The sequence below is a fragment of the Mobula hypostoma genome, chromosome 1, assembly GCF_963921235.1.
Source record: "Mobula hypostoma chromosome 1, sMobHyp1.1, whole genome shotgun sequence".
NCBI lineage: Eukaryota > Metazoa > Chordata > Chondrichthyes > Myliobatiformes > Myliobatidae > Mobula > Mobula hypostoma.
This window is the reverse complement of record NC_086097.1, coordinates 110,881,350-110,906,755: the sequence shown is the minus strand read 5'-3', so window position 1 is coordinate 110,906,755 and position 25,406 is coordinate 110,881,350. Positions and strand designations below refer to the sequence as shown.

The 25,406-nt window shown below is 41.9% G+C and overlaps 1 protein-coding gene across 3 annotated transcripts in view; it reads left to right on the top strand.

Moving 5' to 3' along the window:
- The window catches only part of golga4 (golgin A4), a 266,334-nt gene that overhangs the window by 239,392 nt on the left and 1,536 nt on the right, over positions 1-25,406 (top strand). For 2 of the 3 annotated variants that reach the window (XM_063054798.1, XM_063054779.1), the window contains 3 exons: positions 5,787-5,887; positions 7,106-7,192; positions 16,953-17,012. In XM_063054798.1, the coding sequence (XP_062910868.1) occupies positions 5,787-5,887; positions 7,106-7,192; positions 16,953-16,982 (218 nt within the window). In that variant the 3' untranslated portion in view covers positions 16,983-17,012. The remainder of the gene's footprint in view (positions 1-5,786; positions 5,888-7,105; positions 7,193-16,952; positions 17,013-25,406) is intronic. The other variant, XM_063054789.1, reaches the window with a different exon arrangement.

Genomic DNA, 25,406 nt, shown 5'->3' with positions numbered 1-25,406 from the left:
TAATTCTGATTCCAAATGTCCAATTCACCTTTGATCTCATGCACCTTAATCTGGATGAGCCTCCCATGAGGAGCCTTATCAAACACCCTGCTAATATCTATGTAAACATCTATAGCTCACCTTCATTAATCACCTTTATTGTCTTACTCAATCAAGTTAGTAGGACACAACTTGCCATGCTGACTGTCCGTATTTTGGCTATAGTTTGCCAAGCATTAATGAACCTTAACTTTAAGAATCCTCTCCATTGACGTTCCTACCATTGAATTGCCAGGATAGAGTTTACAGGATTATCCCTATTTCCCTTCTGGAAAAATGGAACTCAACCAATCTTCTGGGACCTCTCCTGTAGCTGGAAAGGACACAGTGATATAAGTAAATGTCCAAGCAATCTCAACTCTTGCACTTCTGTGTAACTTGATTTATCCTCTTTATTGTTCTTTACACCCAACACCACCTTTTTCTCAAATGCCTTAGCATATTAGCATGTTCCATACTAATCTTCCTTTTTCCTGTTCTTCTCCTTGGTAAATACTAATGCATAATACTCACTTTGGACCTCATCCATGTCTTCTGCCTCCAAGCACATGTTCCCTCCTATGTCCTTGAGTGGTCCTACCTGCTGTTCAGTTATCCTCTTGCCCTTGATTTGTGCATAAAATACCTTGGAAATCTCTGTGATCTTACTTGCCAAGATCTTTTTGTGGCCCCTCCTGGCTTTCCTTATTCTCTTTTTTAATTCTTTTCTGACTTCTTTATAATCCTCAATGGAACTGTTTAATTTTAGCATCCTAGAGTAAATTCACCACCTCTCTCAAGATCCAAGTTTCCCTTACCTTGCCATCTTTGTCAGAATCTGAATCAGAGTTAATATCATCGGCATTGTGAAATTTGTCTATCCTTCCCGACTGGAACATAACTGTCCTGTAATCTACAGTTGGTCTTTAATCTTTCTTTGAGTTCTATCACTATAGACTCAGTTATGACCCCTTAAATGCAGCTGTAATATTGTCCCTGATTAATAGTGTATCTTCCCCCGTCATTTTTTTCACCCTGGAACATTAAGCAACCATTTTTGTACCCCTCTCAACCCCCTTCATTATGACCTGCAACATCATAGCTAAATGTACTGAACCATGTACTCAAGCCCATTAACCTTTTGAATAATACTTGGCATTAAAATACACACTCTTCAACCCATCTGCCCTATTGCTCCTTGCATCTATCTGTTCTTGCTGTTCATGACATCTATCTTCCAGTCAATCCTTCCACTTTCTGTGCTGGTGCTCTTGTTGCCATCTCCTGCAAAACTAGTTTAAACCCTCCTGAACAGCACTTGCAGTATTCCCAGCCAGGATATTGGTGCAAGCAGTCCCTCTTGTACAGGTTACACTTGCCTCAGAAGATGTTCCAATGATTAAAGATCCTGAAAACCTGCCTCCTGCACCAGTTCCTCAACCATATATTCATCAGTTCTATCTTTCTGTTCCTGCCCTCACAGTGACACTGGGAGTAATCCAACGATTACTACCCTAAGGTCCTACCTTTCAGCCACTTTCCTAACTCCGTGTATTTTCTACATAGGACCTCATCTCTTCTCTCCCCCCCCCCAAAAAAAATTTGTTTACACCGGCGTGCACAACAACCTCTGGTGCTCACCATCCCCTTGAGCACGTCCTGCTTCCACTCTCAGACATCCTTGACTTAGGCACCTGGGTGGCAACATACCATCCTGGCATCTCTTTCATGGCCACAGGGTTTGTTCCCTTACTGAGTTGCATGTCATTGTTTCTCTGCTTGACTTTACCCTTCCCTGCTGAGCCTCAGAGCTGGCCACAGTGGCACTGATTAGCTGCTGCTGCTGAGAAAATTGGCCACACGTCTTCCACTTGCATTTCCTTGTGGTTACCCAACTATCTAAAGCCTTTACCTGAAGTGTGACTAGCTCAGTAATGCTCATGACTATGAAGCTTTCATCATCCAAGCCACTCCAGAGAATGTCCAACTCCAACTCCAATTCCTTCACCTGGTCTCCCAGGAGCTGCAGTTGGACGCACAGGGATGTTGGTAGTCTCCCTGATCTCCCTCATTCCACAGTCTTCATTGACATCCTATTTATTTTAATAGGAACAATAATTCTGAGGAAAACTCTGCACTGTCCTGCTTAGTTTTAAAGCAGGACAGTGCAGTGCCTCTCCTCCTCCGGCTACTGCAATTGGACAAGCAAGCTCTGAACCATTAAAATGCAAAAACAAAACAAAATCCAAGTTTATTTAATCTATCTTTAGATCTGATAGTGTAATCCAGGCACATCCCGGTGAACCTCTTCCTGTAATGGTGGGGGGAAATCAGAACTGCGCACAATGAAGCTGCATTTGTGGAAAGAGGAACAGAATTAATGTTTCAGGTCCAAGACCTAACATTCGAACTGGTAAGGTGAGAAAATAAGTTGATGGTTACATAGAGGTTGCAAGAGTAGTAAATTGGACAAGAGTATAAATGACAGTGTAGACAAGGTTTGCCCAGATGAGTCCAATGATTTTTGAGCTTGTTTGTTTATTTGATTAATAGTGCCAGGTAAAACTGAAGGGGCCTGCTGAACCTGTGGTAGCTGTATTTAAATGCTAGTGATGGTTATGATAAACCTCACAAAACACTTATTGATAGGTTGCGCTATGCTTACCATTAATCTTGCATGGAAGGTAGTCGCCTTTTACTACTCTGCCTTTTTTTCAAGAATTCTAAAGTTATGTAACAGACTGGAAATTTGATTTCCTTTCTCAAGCCCAGCATAAACCTCCAGTTAAAGTCATATAGCATGGAAACAGGACCTTAGGCCCAACTGATCAATGCTGAAAAAGATACCCATCCAAGTGAGTAGCATTGCCAGTATCTTGCCCATAACCTTACCAGCCACTCACTCAGAAAGAATACAGTAAATAATTAAGCAAGATGCACACATTCAGATATTTTGTCAGAATGCCTTTTATTATTTTCTTGTGTTTGCTGCTATCTACTTGGGAGAAACTAGATACAGTAATAGGAGTTGATTGTGAATTTTTTTATTGGTTCCTCCTTCCAGCCAATTGTATTCATAATAATTTTTTTAAATCTTTGGGCAAAATGCAGTTTGTGACATTGCAACACAATTGAGATGACAGATTATTTCAATGATTAGTAATGGAGTAGGTAACTTCAAGATTTTATGTTGTTGTGCCCAGAAGCAACGGCACTGATTGTGATGTGTAGGAGACCTTGGTGAGACTGCACCTTGAGTACTGCATACTGCTTTGCTCTCTTGATTTGATGAAGCATGTTGTTACAGAAGGATTTCAGCAAAAGATCATCAGACTGATTCCTCGGTGGCAGGGATGAATATTTAGGTCAACCATACTTATATTTACAACAGTTTAAAAAAAATACAAGGAAATCTCATAAAAATTCCAGAGAAATCTCTGCCTGAACAATCCATTTAGTGTATGTCTAGAAATGTAATTCAACATATAGAAACATAGAAACATAGAAAATAGGTGCAGGAGTAGGCCATTCGGCCCTTCGAGCCTGCACCGCCATTTATTATGATCATGGCTGATCATCCAACTCAGAACCCTGCACCAGCCTTCCCTCCATACCCCCTGATCCCCGTAGCCACAAGGGCCATATCTAACTCCCTCTTAAATATAGCCAATGAACTGGCCTCAACTGTTTCCTGTGGCAGAGAATTCCACAGATTCACCACTCTCTGTGTGAAGAAGTTTTTCCTAATCTCGGTCCTAAAAGGCTTCCCCTTTATCCTCAAACTGTGACCCCCTCGTTCTGGACTTCCCCAACATCAGGAACAATCTTCCTGCATCTAGCCTGTCCAATCCCTTTAGGATTTTATACGTTTCAATCAGCTCCCCCCTCAATCTTCTAAATTCCAACGAGTACAAGCCCAGTTCATCCAGTCTTTCTTCATATGAAAGTCCTGCCATCCCAGGAATCAATCTGGTGAACCTTCTTTGTACTCCCTCTATGGCAAGGATGTCTTTCCTCAGATTAGGGGACCAAAACTGCACTCAATACTCCAGGTGTGGTCTCACCAAGGCCTCGTACAACTGCAGTAGTACCTCCCTGCTCCTGTACTCGAATCCTCTCACTATAAATGCCAGCATACCATTCGCCTTTTTCACCGCCTGCTGTACCTGCATGCCCACTTTCAATGACTGGTGTATAATGACACCCAGGTCTCGTTGTACCTCCCCTTTTCCTAATCGGCCACCATTCAGATAATAATCTGTTTTCCTATTTTTGCCACCAAAGTGGATAACTTCACATTTATCCACATTAAATTGCATCTGCCATGAATTTGCCCACTCACCCAACCTATCCAAGTCACCCTGCATCCTCTTAGCATCCTCCTCACAGCTAACACTGCCGCCCAGCTTCATGTCATCCGCAAACTTGGAGATGCTGCATTTAATTCCCTCATCCAAGTCACTAATATATATTGTAAACAACTGGAGTCCCAGCACTGAGCCTTGCGGTACCCCACTAGTCACCGCCTGCCATTCTGAAAAGGTCCCGTTTATTCCCACTCTTTGCTTCCTATCTGCTAACCAATTCTCCACCCACACCAATACCTTACCCCCAATACCGTGTGCTTTAAGTTTGCACACTAATCTCCTGTGTGGGACCTTGTCAAAAGCCTTTTGAAAATCCAAATATACCACACCCACTGGTTCTCCCCTATCCACTCTACTAGTTACATCCTCAAAAAATTATATGAAATTCGTCAGACATGATTTTCCTTTCACAAATCCATGCTGACTTTGTCCGATGATTTCACCGCTTTCCAAATGTGCTGTTATCACATCTTTGATAACTGACTCCAGCAGTTTCCCCACCACCGATGTTAGGCTAACCGGTCTATAATTCCCCGGTTTCTCTCTCCCTCCTTTTTTAAAAAGTGGGGTTACATTAGCCACCCTCCAATCCTCAGGAACTAGTCCAGAATCTAACGAGTTTTGAAAAATTATCACTAATGCATCCACTATTTCTTGGGCTACTTCCTTAAGCACTCTGGGATGCAGACCATCTGGCCCTGCGGATTTATCTGCCTTTAATCCCTTCAATTTACCCAACACCACTTCCCTACTAACATGTATTTCACTCAGTTCCTCCATCTCACTGGACCCTCTGTCTCCTACTATTTCTGGAAGATTATTTATGTCCTCCTTAGTGAAGACAGAACCAAAGTAATTATTCAATTGGTCTGCCATGTCCTTGCTCCCCATAATCAATTCACCTGTTTCTGTCTGTAGGGGACCTACATTTGTCTTTACCAGTCTTTTCCTTTTTACATATCTATAAAAGCTTTTACAGTCAGTTTTTATGTTCCCTGCCAGTTTTCTCTCATAATCTTTTTTCCCCTTCCTAATTAAGCCCTTTGCCCTCCTCTGCTGAACTCTGAATTTCTCCCAGTCCTCAGGTGAGCCACTTTTTCTGGCTAATTTGTATGCTTCTTCTTTGGAATTGATACTATCCCTAATTTCTCTTGTCAGCCACGGGTGCACTACCTTCCTTGATTTATTCTTTTGCCAAACTGGGATGAACAATTGTTGAACAATTGAACAATTGTATGACTTTTAATTTGGCCGTTATCCATTATCTGTGATGATTGTATGGCCTGACGTGTTCAAATCACTTAAAGTATTTGTCAATTGAAATAAAATGATTTTATATTTGAATTATTGAATACTTAATCTGTTTTTCTTAACACTTGCGTTTTTTGTTTTGTATAACAGATAGAAATTATGCTGATGATGGTTCTGTGATAACTGAGCCAACAGAGATCGAATATCTTAAGAAGGTCCTCTACGAATACATGATGGGAAAAGAAACTAAGGTATGGTGTAATGATAACATGTTATGTGATAATCATATTGATATTGAGGCCCTCTCTTGGTTGGGGTTGACCATGGATATTGTGTCCGAGCTGTCTACATGACACGCAAGCCTATATGGAGAGCAAGCTGTTGCCCATGTAGCCGGCTCCCCCTCTTCACGCAGCTGATGAATCCAAAGGAATAGTAGAGACCAGTGCAATTTGGCACCAGTGGTGTTGCAGGAATTGCCAGTCATAATTGAACTCAACATAGGACTGCCTTTGGGACTATAGCTCTGGAGTTTTCCTCGGGGTTTACTCTCGAAGCTTTCCCCATGAGTGGGTATAGCTGCAAGGCAACAGAGGCTTGAGATCAGAGTTTTCCTTCTCCTAGATGAGCTGCCAACCATGGCTGACAGGCCCATCTGTGTGAAGCAACTGATTTTAAGGTGCCATTAACCTGCCTTTGCCCTTCTCCTTTCAATAGAAAGAGTTCTGGTGGGCTCAGTAGCTAAGCCATGTGTGAAGGCCAGGAGCTGGAACTGGTTGTCATCAGAGGTTAGTTGAGATGCGTGCCAGTGGGAGCATTTAATAGACAGTGGGAGGGTATCCCCACTACCTCCACAACCCCCCCCCCCTCCCTGCGGCTATGAATATAGATGTTTCTGACATATCTGACTGATTGTGAGAAAGGGTAAGACGAGGAACACAAACCAGTCATCAGAGAGGAATCAGAAGTGGGTGATTTCAAGTTCCTGGGTGTCAGTAAGGTGGCAAGTTCCTGGATTAAGTTAAGAAACTGCAAGGTATACAGGCCTCCAAATAGTGGCTGGTGGTGTTCTAATTTGTTCTGTATTTCATTTAAATACATAATTTGTTACTCCGTTAAACAGTGTTTTGTCATTTTTATACCTCCTTGACTATTTTCATGAAACTTCAACTAATTGGGGTAGCTACTTAATTGGGCCAAAATGCACCTGTCCTGATTTGTCCCAGTTAACCGGAATCCACTATATAATAATGGTTGTTTATGGTGAGCATTTTGATAAAACTACCTAAATTTTAAGCAAATTATTTCTCTAACTATTGTACGTTCTGATGAGTGTTTGGTGTTTGAAGTGGATAACTAGTTTATAGTCTAGAATTCACATCTGAATAAATTGCATAAGTCAGAGTTTTCTATTTTGTAGTGAAATTATGTTAAAAATTGATTTTTTTTTAAATATATCTATATTTCAGACTTTGGCGAAAGTAATAACTACTGTCCTGAAGTTTCCATCAGATCAGACACAGAAGATACTAGAACGAGAAGAATCTCGATCCTCTGTGAGTCTATAATTTATTATGATTTGATGTAGCCAATATAACAATTTGCAAGGTATCAACAACTAAGTGAAAGGCCACTCATGGAGTCATAGAGGAAATAGGCCCTTTGGCCCAACTGGTTGATGCCGGCCAAGAGCAGTCCATTATCTGTCCAACTGTCTTTTAAAAGTGTTCTTCCATATGCACTCACTTCCTCTGGCAGTTGGTTCCATATAGTTACCCCTCAAGTTCCTCTTGAATCTTGCTTCACTCACTTTAAATATATGTCCCCTAGTCTTAGTACCCCAACTCTGAGAAAATAGTGTGCATTCACCATATCTATGGCCACAGGGGAGTCTTGTACTATCATAAACACGATTGTCTGCAGATGCTGGAAATCCAGAGTAACACAAAAAATGCTGGAGGAACTCAGCAGGTCAGGCAGCATCTGTGCAGAGGAATAAAGAGTTGACATTTCAGTCCAAGACCCTTCATCAGGTCTGTACAATTGCAGTCAAGATTGCACTATCTGCCTTTTCCTTTCCTGGTGGTCACATTACTACTTTCTGCTGGTACCTGTGGTGTGACCAGTGTTAACTGACCTGACTAGACTTCATGTCTGTTTAATTTGAGTGTGAATGGAATACAGCAATAATCAATATGACAGTTAAACCCTTTAATATCAGCCTTGTTCTACAGTTCAGAGAGAATGGGGAGTAAAACCTTTGCAAATCACAACAGCATTTTTAATTAATTTTCTTTTTGATCAAATCTTCTCTGGACATGTATCCTGATGCTGTCCTCGCAATACTCACAACACGCTGGAGGAACTCAGCAGGTCGGGCAGCATCCGTGGAAAAGATTGGTCGACGTTTCGGGCCGGAACCCTTTGTCAGGACTGTAGGGGGAAGGGGCAGAGGCCCTATAAGGAAGGTGGGGGGAGGGTGGGAAGGAGAAGGCTGGTAGGTTCCAGGTGGGGGAAGGGAAGCAGGGAGGTGATAGGCAGGAAAGGTGAAGAAAGAATAGGGGAAAGCACAATGGGTAGTAGAAGGAGGCGGAACCAAGAGGGAGGTGGTAGGCAGCTGGGGGAGGGGGCAGAGTGACATAGGGATAGGGGAAGGGAAGGGGAGGGAACTACCGGAAGTTGGAGAATTCTATGTTCATACCAAGGGGCTGGAGACTACCCAGACGGTATATGGGGCGTTGCTCCTCCAACCTGAGTTTAGCCTCATCATGGCAGTAGAGGAGGCCATGTATGGACATATCTGAATGGGAGTGGGAAGCAGAGTTGAAGTGTGTGGCTACTGGGAGATCCTGTCTGTTTTGGCGGACGGAGCGGAGGTGCTCGACGAAGTGGTCCCCCAATCTGCGTCGGGTATGTCATTTAACATGACATAAAGAGCTATTGTTCTTTTCTGTTTGATCATTATTTGCTTTGAGTGTGTTCAAAAGATGGGATAGATTCTACATTAAAGGGCGACTTTGCTCATACCATTCAATTTGTGTCATTTTCATATGGCCTATATGGAATTAAAATGTATTTTCTTTGAAAATAGCAATCTATATCATTTACTGTTCACTTGCAGGGGATGAACATTTTACAGTCTTTACTATTTTGCCCCTGTATTCCTTATTGACATATATTTTGACAATGTCCTAGCCAACTGGATTTATAGGTGTAAACTGTGTAGGCTGGAAAAGAAGTGCTATTCAAGCTTGATTATATATTTGAAGGTACTGTTGTCCATGCCAGTACTTTTTAAGCTACAAGTTCATTTGAAGAAAGTGAAATAAGCTGGAATCACATTTCTTGTGCAACCAAACCAATTAATTCTGGTCTGTTTCATTGCCAATGATAATCACTCTCTCAATGATAGTTATGTCCACAGTTACCAAGCTCTGTATTTCCCTCCTTCATCCTGTCTGTATTTACCTTCAGCTTTAAAATCCTGCTTAACATGTACTCTACTCCTCTGTGTCTCCCCACCCCCCCCCGCTGTCTCCCCCCCCCGCTGTCTCCCAACCCCCGTCTCCCTTTCACCCTCCTAATTCCTTAGCTTCTGTGACATTCTGAACATTAAAGATAGACACAAAGTATTTATTTAACCCACTGCCCATCTGCAGCTCATTGATCCTTAAGGAGATCTATTCTTTCTTTTTGTTTTTAATATGCTTTAGAATCTCTCAGGATTGTCCTTTACCTCATCTACCCAAGCCATGTCTTATCTTTTTTGTCTTCCTTTATGTTCTCGTGTATTCCTAACATTACTCAAGCAATTTGCTTGATCCTAACTGCCTATAGCTAACATACACCTTTTTCCTGCCTACATCAGACATGATCCCCCTCTCCTGCCAGCCTTTCCCTTCAATCTGTCCTTGAACTTTCCCAATCACACTTTAAATGGTCCCTCACTTGCCACAGGTCTCTTTACCTGCAAACTACCTTTCCCTATCAACTTTCGGATCAAATCCTGACTGATGACTTCCCCTAATTTAGGACTTCAACTTGACTTTAACTTTCCATGACTACCTTGAAACTAATAAAATTATGGTTGTTGATCTCAAAGTATTCCAATCAATCTTTGCATGTGCGGAATGTCATAAGGTAATACAGCATGAAAGCAGGCCCTACTATCCGTGCCCATCGAAGCTGGTCCCAGATGCCCACAATTAGTCTATATTTATCCCTTAAAACCTTCCCCATCCATTACTGTCCAAGAGAGTTTGAAATGTTGTTATTGTACCTGCCTCAACCACTGCCTCTTGGCAGCTGATTCCATATACGCACCACCCTCTTCACTATCAGGTCCCCTTTTAAATCTTTCCCCTCACACCTTTAACCTGTGTACTCTAATTTTAGACTCGCTTACCCTCCACAATATCAGTGTTATAAAGGAGCTGGTGCTGGCTGAAGACACTGTTTCTTCAATTATGAAGGGTAGCAAAAATGTGAGGGAATGACAACTCGGTGAGCTTGACATCATTTATTGTTAGCAGGGGTTCTGGAATCTGCTGACTGAGGATTTATTTGCATTTTGAAGACCAAAGATAGTCAGAATGCTTTGGTTCATGGAAAGTTGTCTCATAAATTTCCCTTCCTCCACTATCTATTCCTCCGTCTCCGCCGCATCTGCTCTCAGGATGAGGCTTTTCATTCTAGGACGAGGGAGATGTCTTCCTTTTTTAAAGAAAGGGGCTTCCCTTCCTCCACTATCATTCCTCCGTCTCCGCCGCATCTGCGCTCAGGATGAGGCTTTTCATTCTAGGACGAGGGAGATGTCTTCCTTTTTTAAAGAAGGGGCTTCCCTTCCTCCACTATCAACTCTGCTCTTAAACGTATCTCCCCCATTTCACGTACATCTGCTCTCACTCCATCCTGCCACCACCCCACTAGGAATAGGGTTCCTCTGGTCCTCACCTACCACCCCACCAGCCTCCGGGTCCAACATATTATTCTCCGTAACTTCCGCCACCTCCAACGGGATCCCACCACTAAGCACATCTTTCCCTCCCCCCCCCTCTGCATTCCGCAGGGATCGCTCCCTACACAACTCCCTTGTCCATTCGTCCCCCCCATCCCTCCCCACTGATCTCCCTCCTGGCACTTATCCGTGTAAGCGGAACAAGTGCTACACATGCCCTTACACTTCCTCCCATACCACCATTCAGGGCCCCAAACAGTCCTTCCAGGTGAGGCATCACTTCACCTGTGAGTCGACTGGGGTGATACACTGCGTCCGGTGCTCCCGATGTGGCCTTTTATATATTGGCGAGACCCGACGTAGACTGGGAGACCGCTTTGCTGAACATCTACGCTCTGTCCGCCAGAGAAAACAGGATCTCACAGTGGCCACACATTTTAATTCCACATCCCATTCCCATTCTGACATGTCTATCCACGGCCTCCTCTACTGTAAAGATGAAGCCACACTCAGGTTGGAGGAACAACACCTTATATTCCGTCTGGGTAGCCTCCAACCTGATGGCATGAACATCGACTTCTCTAACTTCCGCTAAGGCCCCACCTCCCCCTCGTACCCCATCTGTTACTCATTTTTATGCACACATTCTTTCTCTCACTCTCCTTTTTCTCCCTCTGTCCCTCTGAATATACCTCTTGCCCATCCTCTGGGTCACCCCCCCCCTTGTCTTTCTTCCCGGACCTCCTGTCCCATGATCCTCTCGTATCCCTTTTGCCTATCACCTGTCCAGCTCTCGGCTCCATCCCTCCCCCTCCTGTCTTCTCCTATCATTTTGGATCTCCCCCTCCCCCTCCAACTTTCAAATCCCTTACTCACTCTTCCTTCAGTTAGTCCTGACGAAGGGTCTCGGCCTGAAACGTCGACTGCACCTCTTCCTACGGATGCTGCTTGGCCTGCTGCGTTCACCAGCAACTTTGATGTATGTTGCTTGGATTTCCAGCATCTGCAGAATTCCTGTTGTTTGTCATAAATTTGAATGCGTTTTTGAAGAGGGTTGAAGATGCTAAAGCAATAGACATTGCCTATGTGGACTTTAGCACGGTGTTTGATACCTACACAGTGGGCTGTTCTGAAAGATTAGATAATGTGGGATCCAGAGCAAGTTAGCCAGTTGCATTTAACATTAGCGTGGTGGTCCGAGGCATAGGGTAGTAGTTGAGGATTGTTTTTGAGATTAGAAGCCTATAACAAGTGTGTGCGTGTATTGGTGCTAGGTTCTGTTTTGTTTGTCACATGTATTAATGATTTGGATGAGTATGTAGGTAGCATATTTTGTCTGTTTGCAGATGATACCAAAATCTATTAAACAGTAAAGGAGGTTACAACAGTGTTGTTGATCAACTGGGAATGTGGCAAAGAAATGGATGATGGAATTTAAATCTGACAGGTGTGAAGCGATGCACTTTGGGAAGTTAAACCAGGGCAGGACGTACACAGAGAATGGCGTTACTCTCTGGCATCTTTCTTCAGTAGAGGCACCTTGGAATTACAAAGGCATAGTTCCCTGAAAATGGAAACGTGGAAAAATGTGGTGGTGAAGAAGGCATCTGGTATGTTGCCTTGTGCAAGAGTTGGGATGTCATGTTATAATGGGACAGATTATAATGATTAGCCCTCATTTGGGGAAATGTACGCAGTTCTGTTTATTCCATTGTAGAAAAGGTGTGATTAAGCTGATATTGCAGAAAAGGTTAATGAAGATTTTGCTGGGATTGGAAGGACTGAGTTGTTAGAAGAGATTTGAATAGACTGGGTCTCTTTTCCCTAAGTGAGGAGACCGAGAGATAACATGATAAAATATATAAAATTATAAGAGTGTGTATCTCATGTTTGGGGTGCTTCACACTGGAGGGTTCAGGTTTAAGGTGACAGGAACGTTTAAAGGGGTTTAAAAAGTGTACCTGCAGGAAACGTTTGCTCTTATCTGAGATGAAAATGAGATTCAAGGTAAGGGGGTAAGAGATTTGGAAGGAACCTGAGGGGTCCTTTTCACCCAGAGAGTGGTGAGTACTTGGAATACACTGCCTGACAGAGTGATGAAAGCAGAATCGCTTTCAGCACTTGAATTACCAAGGCACTGAAAGCTGTAGACCAAGTGCTGGATTTGGGATTGATGTAGATCTATTGTCACATATTGGTGTGGATACGGTTGGCCAAATGGACTGTTTGAATGACTTTAAACAGTCATTACAACATAAAAGTCTTCCTGAAATTGAGGTAAAAGGATCAGTTTGCATAATCAGTTCACAAATAGAATTGTTTGCATTTATGAGTTTTTAAATGGATGTTGGATAAGTAATGTCAAACATAGAATATGTAATGTCCCGATCTCCCTCCTTGCCATATATTTTAATTTACAGTACTTTTGTGATGAGGCACAAACAAAGGGTCAAATTACCACCTATTGTTCTGTAATGCAGAGGGCTAGATCTTGCCCAAAGCTCCCTTTGGAACAGTTGCTAGTTTTGCACAGGAATAATGAATGATTTTCATTAGTTTCAAAGATGACGTTTTTAAAGATTGCCCCACCTTCAACTCCTCTCTGGCCGCCTGCACTGTTACAGCAATATCCTACATAGGCTCGAGGAACAATACCTCCTCCTTTGTTTGGACACATTGCAACCTGCAGGACATTATATTGAGTTCTCCAACCTTTTAACTTGACCTTTCTTTCTGTTTGTATCAGGACAGGAAATCTCTGCTTGTCGTTTTTCTCCCTTTTCTTTCTCTTGTGGCCTGTGGGATATGTCCAGTATCTGCATAGAATACCTGTGACTAATGAACTATATTTTAAGGAGTTAAGTGAAAAGCTAACTTTTAATGTTGCATGTAACATGACCTGTATTTTACAGCATTACTATCTACTTCAAGAAAATTGAATTAATCACACTTTTTTTCGAAAGTGATCTTGCCTATAACTGCCCTTTCAACGATGAGCTTTTGAACTGCCTTTACGACCTAGCATTTTTGTCGTGTAAACTGAAGTTTCGAAGGTGCAGGACAGTTGTGGCGTGATGTGTACAGGCCAAATCGAGGTGATGGGCCTGAGCCCAAGAACAGGAAACGAGCCAATGTTTGGCCATTGCTGGAGTGGGCTTGGAGTTGATTTGAAGCTGTAGAGTCGAGATGGCGGGGCCCAGGCCTGCGAGTGAGGATCAAACCGACGGTTGATCAATTTAAACATCATGCCATATCGGAAAGGTTTGGTACAGTTCGAATCAAGGCAGCGGGGCCTGAGAATAAGGAACAACTCGTTATGGGCAAGTGTTCAGCTTGCTGCTCGTGAGGTTTACTTGTCACTGCGCTGAACTAAGACTACCCTGCAACTATTAGGCTCCTGGATCAGCTACGGCAATGAACTGGCTTCGTCGCTGTAGACTCACTTCTGCGAACTTAAGTTCTGAATGATGTTTGCTTACTTGATTGTTTACCCAATTTGTACATTGGGTGTTTGACAGTCTTTTTTTTAAAATGGGTACTATTGGGTTTCTTTGTTTTTGTGGCTGCCCATAAGGAGACAAATCTCAAGGACGTACAGTATATAAAATACTTTGATAATAAAGGTACTTTGAAAATTAGTGACATATTATACTAATCAAGCTTAACCACCCTCTTGCTGTGTTAGTTTGTTCTGTCTCACAAATTCCCATTTCCTTCATGTACCTTTTCTGCCACCTAGATCTCTTGTTTTCTCTTTCTTAGTTCTAATGAAGGACCTTCGATCTGAAATAGAAGATGTTCCCTTTTCAACAGATGCTGCCTTATCTGCTGATTTTTACAGCATTTCCTATATTTATTTCAGATTTCCATTGTTTGTAGTTTTTCTCTGATTTTTTAAAGTTTTCATTAAAAGTTGCAGTAGCTTTAGGCTTTATTTCTTATAGCCCATTGGTTACAAGTATTTTTGCAGGTTAAATGCAGTTGATTCAGTTAAAATTGTTACTCAGGAATGCTGTATCCTGGACAAAATTTAGTAGCATATTCTTTAATGTGAGAGAGAATAAGAAGGGATTTAGGGAGAGAGAAAATAAGAAGGGAATGGGGGGAACAGAGTAAGAAGGAATTCAGGAAAAATGTGACCACATTACAAGGAAATAATATTTCACAGGTAAGAGATGCATGATAATGTTTTTTAATCTGGGAAAATATAATTTGCTGTTCCACTTAATGTAAGCGTTTTGTGATGGGTATTATTTGACTAGTTATTGTCAATGTGTGCTTTATATTTATTTTGTTTAGAAATTCAAAAGGAGCACTCATTATTTTGTTTTAGCATGTTAATGTTCCAGTATTAACTGCTGTCATCTTTAACATCCTCATGTCACTGTTAACTACTGTTTTTTTAAAAAAAGAAACATGGCCCAAATTATCTTAAACATTCTGGAAATAATTGCAAACTAAGGAATATCGCAAACTGATTTTCTCTTTATTCCCCAACCTGATGGATAATCCTCTTGAAGTACCAAGTGGAAATTTTGATATGTATCATTCAATTATGTTTATACACCTGGGAGTCATGGAAGAGGCATTTCATCTGCTCACCAGAAACTTTGAATAGAGATGAATGAAGTTCTAGTTCACAACTAATAAAATCAATCCTGAGGAAAATTTCAAAGTTCAAGAGACCTACATTACTTTGACCAGCAAAACAATGGTGAATAGGAGTTTAATTATTTCCACATTCAATAATTGGCTGCTCATCTCAGTTCAATAAGGAAAAGGCACTGAGTTTTACTATGTTTAGATGGAAAAGCCATTTACTCAAAATTTGATCATTATTTCTGGAATACACTCCATTATCAAATAACTCAGCACATGCTTGACTCAAACAATTAACTTCTTGTCCTGTAATTTGTTGTTAGCCATTGTACCTTCTGCAAGTGGTCTATTTCCAAACATTATGTAGCTTTCTGCAATTTCAAAGAATGTTTGTGTTTTAACATTCATTTTGCTTATTGTTATATGTCAATATTGGCAATAGCACCAGCATTTACTAACTGGTTTTTATTTCAAATTTGGTTTCCACAAATACAAACTCATTTCATGGTCAAGTGGATGACCTTGATAGATAACTGGATTATAAGCCACCATCTGAATCAATCATGGATTGAACTGTAAATAGCATATTGAAAAAAAATTAATATTAATAATTTGGTGCATATGTTACAAACATTGTTGGAATTTGGATAATATCTTTGTCAGGATTGTATGGACAACAACATTTTAAAATTATCGGGTGACTAAATCAGAATGTCCAATTCTAGTTATCACAAAATAAGAAAGATATAAAGGACCTTTGAAGAATACAAAGGAAATCTATCAGAACATGTCCAGCAGTGAGGATTTTTAGCTGCAATGTTAGGTTGGCAATGTGAAAGATGTTTGTTCTCTTTGGAACTAAGGAAGATTTGATAGTAGTGTTCTAGATGGTAACAGCTTTACATAGGGAATGCAAAATTGATCCCATTCACTTTTTACAAAAAAAAAAGCCAATAGCTTTAAGGTTTTGGACAAAATATGCAGTGGGATGGCAAGGAGAACATTTTTATTCAGTGACGACTTTATTATTGGAATAGCTGGAGCAGAGATGATCCATATTTTCACAAGGAATAGGCACTTCAGGGAAAGAAACCTCCAGAGTTAAAAGAAGAGAGCAGGGAAGAGAGCTGATTAAAGCACTTAAGAGAGAGCTGACGTGGACTTGTGCTGAATGGCTACCTCCTTTGTGTTGTGACTCCTACAGTGGATCACTGTAGATGTTTTTATGTGTAAAATAGGCATTTAATTCATCTTACAACAAGGTTGAAGAACGCACTCTTAATTAGTTATTTAGCCATGTAAAATTGTGTACTGAAGCAAAATAAAAAGAAAAAGATGATATTGCAATATAGATCAGACATAAAAGAACATTTTTTAAAACATTTTTAATAATTAAAATCTTAAATAACGTGACTGAACGTAATAGTCCATTTTTAATGCTGTAATGGCTTCTGGACGTTATGTGATCACAGTCCTTTACTGGAATGGGTAAAGCATCAAATTTTTTGTTCAACTATCTTAATTCCAGTTGATCCCATTTCTAAATGGCAGGAGCCAACCCTCACAGGATGTTATTTTCTTCCTGCTATCCCCATCCCATCCCATTCCATTCCTTCCTGAGTTCTCCAATTCAGATGCTGGTTTACAATCATTGGCACAATTCATCTAATGGTTATCCTGTTTGCTTGCATTTTCCAAGCTTTGAATGTTTCTTGCATAACTTATAAAATCCAATATGCTCATTTCCTCTGGCACTGTAGTATTCTTCACCTCGCACTGGCATCTTCTGAGAGTTGGCTATTGATGCATTCATTTCATGGGTGAGTGTTATCTTTAATTGTCTTTTTCTCATCTTTTTGTAACAATAATATATTTGTCCTACTAACAAACTAATACTAAATGTGTTTCAGCTCATCTGTCTAGATATTTGTCATTAACTGGCAGAACACTACTAATATATGAAAATCTGGAAAAAGACCATTCAGTTATTGAGTGTGTTCCTTCAACAGCCTTTATCATTCTGTAAATTACCCTTCTGAAGGAAATGAGCAGCATGAGGAAGTACATAACACTATCAAACAGAATGAAGTTTTTTTAAAATTTCAAACCAATTACAGTTTGTGCTTGACCACATTTGCAAAATAACATCTTTGACTTAATTCTGAGGGTACATTTATTTGGTTTCAGTCGGGCATCCATGGTAAAGTACTTCATATGGACAATAGTATCACTGCAATAAAATCTTTTCTGTTGTGCATGTAGGTGTGCAGAACATTGACAGCAGTAATGTGCACAATTGTTCAGGATATCAATGGTCAATAGATGAAGACCAAATACAAAATGTATCTAGAAATCAGAAGGTTGTCTTCTACTTCTATTAGCAGAGATTTTTCAGTTCTGACTAGTCTGCTTCTCTTCCGAATATTCAGGCTTCATGTCAGCTGATTGTGCAGTAAAGAACTTCTGGTTTTTGCCAAGCATGATGCATTTCTTTTTTGTTTCACTATATTCTTGTAATTTTCAGCAAACCTTACCTACAACTCTCTTTTGCTGGTATATTAGAACATAAGAAATAGGAGCAGGAGTAAACCATCTGGCTCATCAAGCCTGCTCCGCCATTCAGTAAGATTGTGGTTGATCTGGCCATGAACTCATCTCCACCTACCTCCCTTTTCCCCATAGCCTTTAATTCCCCTATGCAAAAAATCTATCCAACCTTGTCTGAAATATATTTACTGAGGTAGACTCCACTGCTTCATTGGGCAGAGACTTCCATAGATTCACCACTCTCTGGGAAAAGCAGTTCCTCCTCATCTCCATCCTAAATCTACTCCCCCGAATATTGAGGCGAGGTCCTCTAGTTCTAGTCTCTCCTACCAGTGGAAACAACTTTCCTGCCTCTATTTTATCTATCCCCTCCATAATTTTATATGTTTCTATAAGATCTTCTTCTGATTTCCAGCGAGTACAGTCCCAGGCGAATCAATCTCTCCTCTTAGTCTAACCCCCTCATCTCTGGAATCAACCTGGTGAGCTTCCTCTGCACCACCTCTAAAGCCAGTATATCCTTCACCAAGTAAGGAGACCAAAACTGGATGCAGTACTCCAGGTGTGGCCTCTCCAGTACCCTGTACAGTTGCAGCATATTCTCCGGCTCTTAAATTCAATCTTTCTAGCATTGAAGGCCATCATTCCATTTGCCTTCTTGATAGCCTGCTGCACCTGCAAATCAACTGTTTGTGATTCATGCACAAGCACTCCTAAGTCCCTCTGCACAGCAGCATGTTGCAATTTTTTACCATTTAAATAATAACCTGCTCTTTCATTTTTCCTTCCAAAGTGGATGACCTTGCATTTACCAACCTTGTACTCCATCTACCAGGCCTTTGCCCACTCACTTAACCTATTTATATCTCTCTGCAGACTCTCTGTATCTTCTGCACAATATGCTTTTCCACTCAATTTAGTATCATCAGCAAACTTCGATACACCACGCTTGGACTCCTCTTCCAGATCGTTAATGTATATCGTGAACAGTTGCGGGCGCAGCACTGACCCTTGTGGCACACCACTCACCACTGATTGCCAACCAGAGTAACAAAGGCTCAAAGGTCCAATTCAGTGTCAGAGAGTGTATACAATATACATCATTCCTTTTTCAATCTTTTTTATTGAGTTTCAAATTGATAAACATAACAATGATAATAATACAAAGAGATCGGGATTACAGACACAGACTCCGAGTAACATATTTAATTTAAACCTCCCAATCTCTTAATAACTGAACATGAAAAAGATTTTTAAAAAATTTTTACCCCCTACACTAAACAAAACAAAACAAAGACTGGTCTGCCATAGTTCATCGGTTAAGATCATTATTTGTCATTAACTCTGCTCCCCTATACACAAACAAAAAGTTATTGAAAAGGATTTGGAAAAGGTCAGCTTACATCATATTAAAATGTTGAATAAATGGCCTCCAAGTTTCTTCAAATTTAACCAAAGGATCAGTGGTACCACTCCTAATTTTTTCCAAGTTTAAACATGTTAAAGTTTGGGAAAACCACTGAAATGTAGGAGGGGGATTAGAATCTTTCCATTTAAATAAAATGGATCTTCTGGCTAATAAGACCATAAGACAAAGGAGCAGAAGTCGGCCATTCGGCCCATCGAGTCTGCTCCGCCATTTTATCATGAGCTGATCCATTCTCCCATTTAGTCTCACTCCCATGCCTTCTCAACATAACCTTTGATGCCCTGGCTACTCAGATACCTATCAATCTCTGCCTTAAATACATCCAATGACTTGGCCTCCACTGCTGCCCATGGCAACAAATTCCATAGATTCACCACCCTCTGACTAAAAAAATTTCTTCGCATTTCTGTTCTGAATGGGTGCCCTTCAATCCTTAAGTCATGCCCTCTCATACTAGACTCCCCCATCATGGGAAACAGCTTTGCCACATCCACTCTGTCCATGCCTTTCAACATTCGAAATGTTTCTATGAGGTCCCCCCTCATTCTTCTAAACTCCGAGGAATACAGTCCAAGAGTGGACAAACGTTCCTCATATGTTAAGCCTCTCATTCCTGGAATCATTCTAGTGAATCTTCTCTGTACCCTCTCCAACATCAGCACATCTTTTCTTAAATAAGGAGACCAAAACTGCCCACAGTACTCCAAGTGAGGTCTCACCAGTGCCTTATAAAGCCTCAAACATCACATCCCTGCTCCTATACTCTATTCCTCAAGAAATGAATGCCAACATTGCCTGACTCAGCCTGGAGGTTAACCTTAAGGGTATCCTGTACGAGGACTCCCAAGTCCCGTTGCATCACAGAACGTTGAATTCTCTCCCCATTTAAATCTTAGTCTGCCCGTTTATTTCTTCTGCCAAAGTGCATAACCATACACTTTCCAACATTGTATTTCATTTGCCACTTCTTTGCCCATCCTTCCAATCTATCCAAGTCTATCTGCAGTCTCTCTGTTTCCTCAGCACTACCAGCCCCTCCACCTATCTTCGTATCGTCAACAAACTCAGCCACAAAGCCATCTATTCCATAATCCAAACCGTTGATGTACAATATAAAAGGAAGCGGCCCCAACACGGACCCCTGTGGAACACCACTGGTAACCAGCAGCCAACCAGAATAGGATCCCTTTATTCCCACTCTCTGTTTCTTGCCAATCAGCCAACGCTCTATCCACGTATGTAACTTTCCCGTAATTCCATGGGCTCTTGTTAAGTACCCTCATATGTGCCACCTTATCAAGGGCCTTCTGAAAATCCAAATATACAACATCCACTGCATCTCTCTTGTCTAGCCTACTTGTAATTTCCTCAAAAGATTGTAATAGGTTTGTCTGGCAGGATTTTCCTTTAAGGAATCCATTGCCGAGTTCTGCCTATCTTGTCATATGCCTCCAGGTACTCTGTAACATCATCCTTGACAATCAACTCCAACAGCTTCCCAACCACCGATGTCAAGCTAACAGGTCTATAATTTCTTTTTTGCTTCCTTGCCCCCTTCTTAAATAGCGGAGTGACATTTGCAATCTTCCAGTTCTCCGGAACCATGCCAGAATTATCGACTTCTGAAAGATCATCGCTAATGCCTCCGCAATCTCCACAGCTACTTCCTTCAGAACACGAGGGTGCATTCCATCTGGTCCGGGAGATTTATCTACCTTTAGACTATTCAGCTTCCTGAGTACTTTCTCTGTCGTAATTGTGACTGCGCACACTTCTCTTCCCTGTCACCCTTGAGTGTCTGGTATACTGCTGTCTTCCTCGGTAAAGACTGATGCAAAATACTCATTCAGTTCCTCCGCCATCTCCTTATCTCCCATTACAATTTCTCCAGCATCATTTTCTATCAGTCCTATATCTACTCTCGCCTGTCTTTTACTCTTTATATACTTGAAAAAGCTTTTAGTATTCTCGTTGATATTATTTGCCAGCTTCCTTTCATAGTTAATCTTTTCCCTCTTAATGACTTTCTTAGTTTCCTTTTGTAAGCTTTTAAAAACTTCCCAATCCTATGTCTTCCCAGTAATTTTTGCTTCCTTGTATGCCCTCTCCTTTGCTTTAACTCTGGCTTTGACTTCTCTTGTCAACCACGGTTGCATCCTTTTTCCATTCGAAAATTTCTTCTTTTTTGGAATATACCTGTCTTGCACCTTCCTCACTTCTCGCATAAACTCCAGCCACTGCTGCTCTGCTGTCTTTCCCGCCAGTGTCCCTTTCCAGTCAACTTTGGCCAGTTCCTCTCTCATGCCACTGTAATTTCCTTTACTCCATTGAAATACCGACACGTCAGATTTCGGCTTCTCTTTTTCAAATTTCACAGTGAACTCAATCATGTTATGATCACTGCCTCCTAAGGGTTCCTTCACCTCAATCTCTCTAATCACCTGCGGTTCATTACACAATACCCAATCCAGTACAGCCGATCCCCTAGTGGGCTCAACTACAAGCTGTTCTAAAAAGTCATCTCGCAGACATTCTACAAGTTCTCTCTCTTGAGATCCAGTGCCGACTTGATTTTCCCAATCCACTCGTATGTTAAAATCCCCCACAATTATCATAACACTGCCCTTCTGGCAAGCGTTTTCTCTTTCCTGTTGTATTTTGTAGTCCACATCACTGCAGCTGTTTGGAGGCCTATAAATAACTGCCATCAGGGTCCTTTTACCCCTGCGATTTCTTAGCTCAACCCATAAAGATTCTGCAACTTCCAATCCTATATCACCTCTTTCTAATGATTTAATATTATTTCTTACCAATAAAGCCACGTCTTCCCCTCTGCCCACCTTCCTATCCTTCCGATACATCGTGTGTCCTTGGACGTTCAGCTCCCAGAGACATGCATCCTTTAGCCACGTCTCACTGATGGCCACAATATCATACCTGCCAATCTGTAGCTGTATGACAAGATCATCCACCTTATTCCTTATGCTGCGTGCATGTAAGTATAACACCTTAAGACCAGTATTTGGTACTTTTCGCTTTGATTTCACTGCAACTTTATTGCACTGCAACTCATCCCGGTGGCTACAAATTTGCCCCATCACCTGCCTGTCTTTCCTGACATCTTTACTGCTCACTATCTTATATTTATTTCTGTTTTCCCCTTCCTCCGCTCTGTCATTCCGGTTCCCATCCCCCTGCCAAATTAGTTTAAACCCTCCCTAACAGCTCTATTAAACTTTCCCGCCAGGATATTGGTCCCCTTCGGGTTCAGGTGTAACCTGTCCATCTTGAACAGGTCATACTTCCCCCAGAAGAGATCCCAATTATCCAAGAATCTGAAGCCCTGCCCCCTGCACCAGTCTCTCAGCCACACATTCATCCGCCTGATCCTACTATTCTTGCCCTCGCTAGCATGTGGCACAGGTAGCAATCCCAAGATTAGTACCCTGGAGGTCGTGCTTCTCAGCTTCCTTCCTAACTCCCAGAAATCTCTCTTCAGGACCTCCTCCTTTGTCCTATCTATGTCGTAGGTACCAACATGTACCAAGACAACTGGCTGCTCACCTTCCCCCTTCAGAATATTCTGGACCCGATCCGAGACATCCCGTACCCTGGCACCTGGGAGGCAACACACCATGCGGGTATCTCTTATCAGGCTCACAGAATCTCCCCTCCGTTCCCTTGACTATGACTACCGCATTCCTCTTCTCCCTCCTTCTTTCCTGCACAACAGTGCCAGGCTCAGTGCCAGAGACGCGGTCACCGTGGGCGTCCCCTGTCAGGTCATCCCCCTCAGCAGCATCCAGAACAAGATATTTGTTGCTGAGGGGGACAGCCACAGGTGTGCTCTCCACTATCCGGGCATTTCCCTTCCTTCTCTTGACAGTGACCCAGTTTTCTGACCCCTGTAGCCTAGGGATGACTCCCTCCCTGTAGCTCCTGTCTATCAACTCTTCACTTTCCCTGATAAGGAGTAGGTCATCAAGCTGCAGCTCCAGATCCCTAACACGGTCTCTGAGGAGCTGCACCTCGGTGCACCTGGCGCAGATGTGGCCATCAGGGAGGCTGGAGGTCTCCCAGGATTCCACATCTGACACCTTGAACAAAGCGCTAACCCTGCAGGCATGCTATCTAATTCTACAGGAATAAAACGGGAAAAATAAGTCTACTCACCCACTTACCTTGCCAAACAGACAACTTTTTAAACCGTTAGCTCGTACTGTTAGCTGTGAGAGCCCTGCTGTTCCTGTCTGTCCGGGCCGATTCGCAAAACGGGGTGGGGGGGGGGAGATAGAGAAAAAGAGTTGGTGCTTTGCTCTTGCCTCTTCCTGTTTACCGCCAAAGCCCTACACTCTGCTACTGCTCACTCCGCTGTCCGCTCCGACAGCTGTCCGCTGTATAGGGTGGTCTCCTTTTTAAACTCTCTGTGCTGTCCCTTTACGTCACGCGCCTGCACAGTCTCGTCCTTCTTGCACTGGAAGAAGTTTTTAAGAAAAACTGCCTTCCTTCAGAATTCAGCTCCCACGCCGCTCTGTAGTCCCGATCCAAATGTAATCAAATGACAAACTGAAAATGACTAAAGTCTATCTATCGTTGGTAGTCTAAAAATTGCAGTAATAGGATGAGGTTGTAAATCAATACACAAAACTACTGATATAATATCAAAAATGTCTTTCCAATATTTTTCCAAAAGAGGGCAAGACCAGAATATATGTGTCAAGGAAGCTACCTCAGAATTACATCTGTCACAGACAGGATTTATATGACCATAAAAACGAGCTAATTTATCCTTAGACATGTGGGCCCTATGAACCACCTTTAATTATATCAAAGCGTTTCTGGCACACATTGAAGTGTTAACTAGTTGGAGAATTTTCTCTCATTTCTCTATGGGTAAAGATGCCTGAAGTTCTCTTTCCCATTCATTCTTAATTTTATCAGACATACCTAAATGTATTTTCGTAATTAAATCATAAACAATTGCTATTAAACTCTTCTCGTAGGGGTTTAAACCTAAAATATTTTATGTAATTTCAGTTTGATGTGATATTGGAAAAGTAGGTAAAATAACTTTCAAAAAGTTTCTAATCTGTAAATATATGAACAGATGTGATCTAGACAAATTATATTTATTAGACAACTGCTCAAGGGACATGAGACAATTATCTATGAATAAATCACGAAAACATATTATTCCCTTCATTTTCCATAAAAGAAAAGCTTGATCAGTTCTGGATGGTTGGAAGAAAACACTGGATATAATAGGACTTGATAGGTTTAATTACAATATACATCCTGAAATGCTTTTTCTTCGTCAACATCCACGAAAACAGAAGAGTGGCCTAAAGAACAAGTGACAGTTAAACGTAAGAACCCCAAAGTCCCCACCAGCTCCCCTCCTGCGCGTAAGCAGCAGCAAGCAATGATCCCTCCCCCCCACTAGCAAAATAGAGCATCAGCACCCACCACCGGGCATTCAAGAGTGAGCAAAGTAATGGCAAAGACACAGACTTGCAGTTATCCCAAAGACTTCGCGTTTCACCCGGCATTTGACATACCACAGGTTCTCTCTCTCCCTAATAAGGGAGAAGGAGGTGTCTTCATTTTTCCCCAGTGAGCGGGGAGACATAATAAACAACATGCTGGTTTACGATGTTAAAAGTCTGTTACGTTGCTTTTTCCAGGCTCTGTTCCCAAAAATCTCAAAGATCCCGTGTCTTGGGCACACAACAGTAGATTTTCCAACTCCCCCCACGATACGCAGGTCTCCTGCCGTGACACCAACCCTCGATCCACCCGTCTCCAGAGCCCCGAGATCTTAGGCTTACAAATCCGAGCTGGACTCCCAGGCCGAATCTTTGGCGTGCCGAACAACGGCCAGTCCTGAAACCATGAGAATGAGTCCCATTCCCACAAACAACCGAAGTCAGTGTGTAATTCCAGGTCAGAGTCTTCAAAAGAACCTTGAAAGGGAAAAATAGAGATATTAAAGCTGGAAATAGAGCTGTTTCTGAAGATGCAAGTAAGGGAGTCACCATTTAGCGCCATCTTGACTTCGTTCCACCTCTCCGTCTGTCCCAGCTCTCTGCTTTCTATTAGTTAACCAATCCTCTATCCATGCTAATACATAACCCCCAACTCTATGCATCCTTATGGATAAGTCTTTTATGTGGCACCTTATCGAATGCCTTCTGGGAATCCAAGTAAGTAACGTCCATCTGTTCCCTTCTGTCCACTG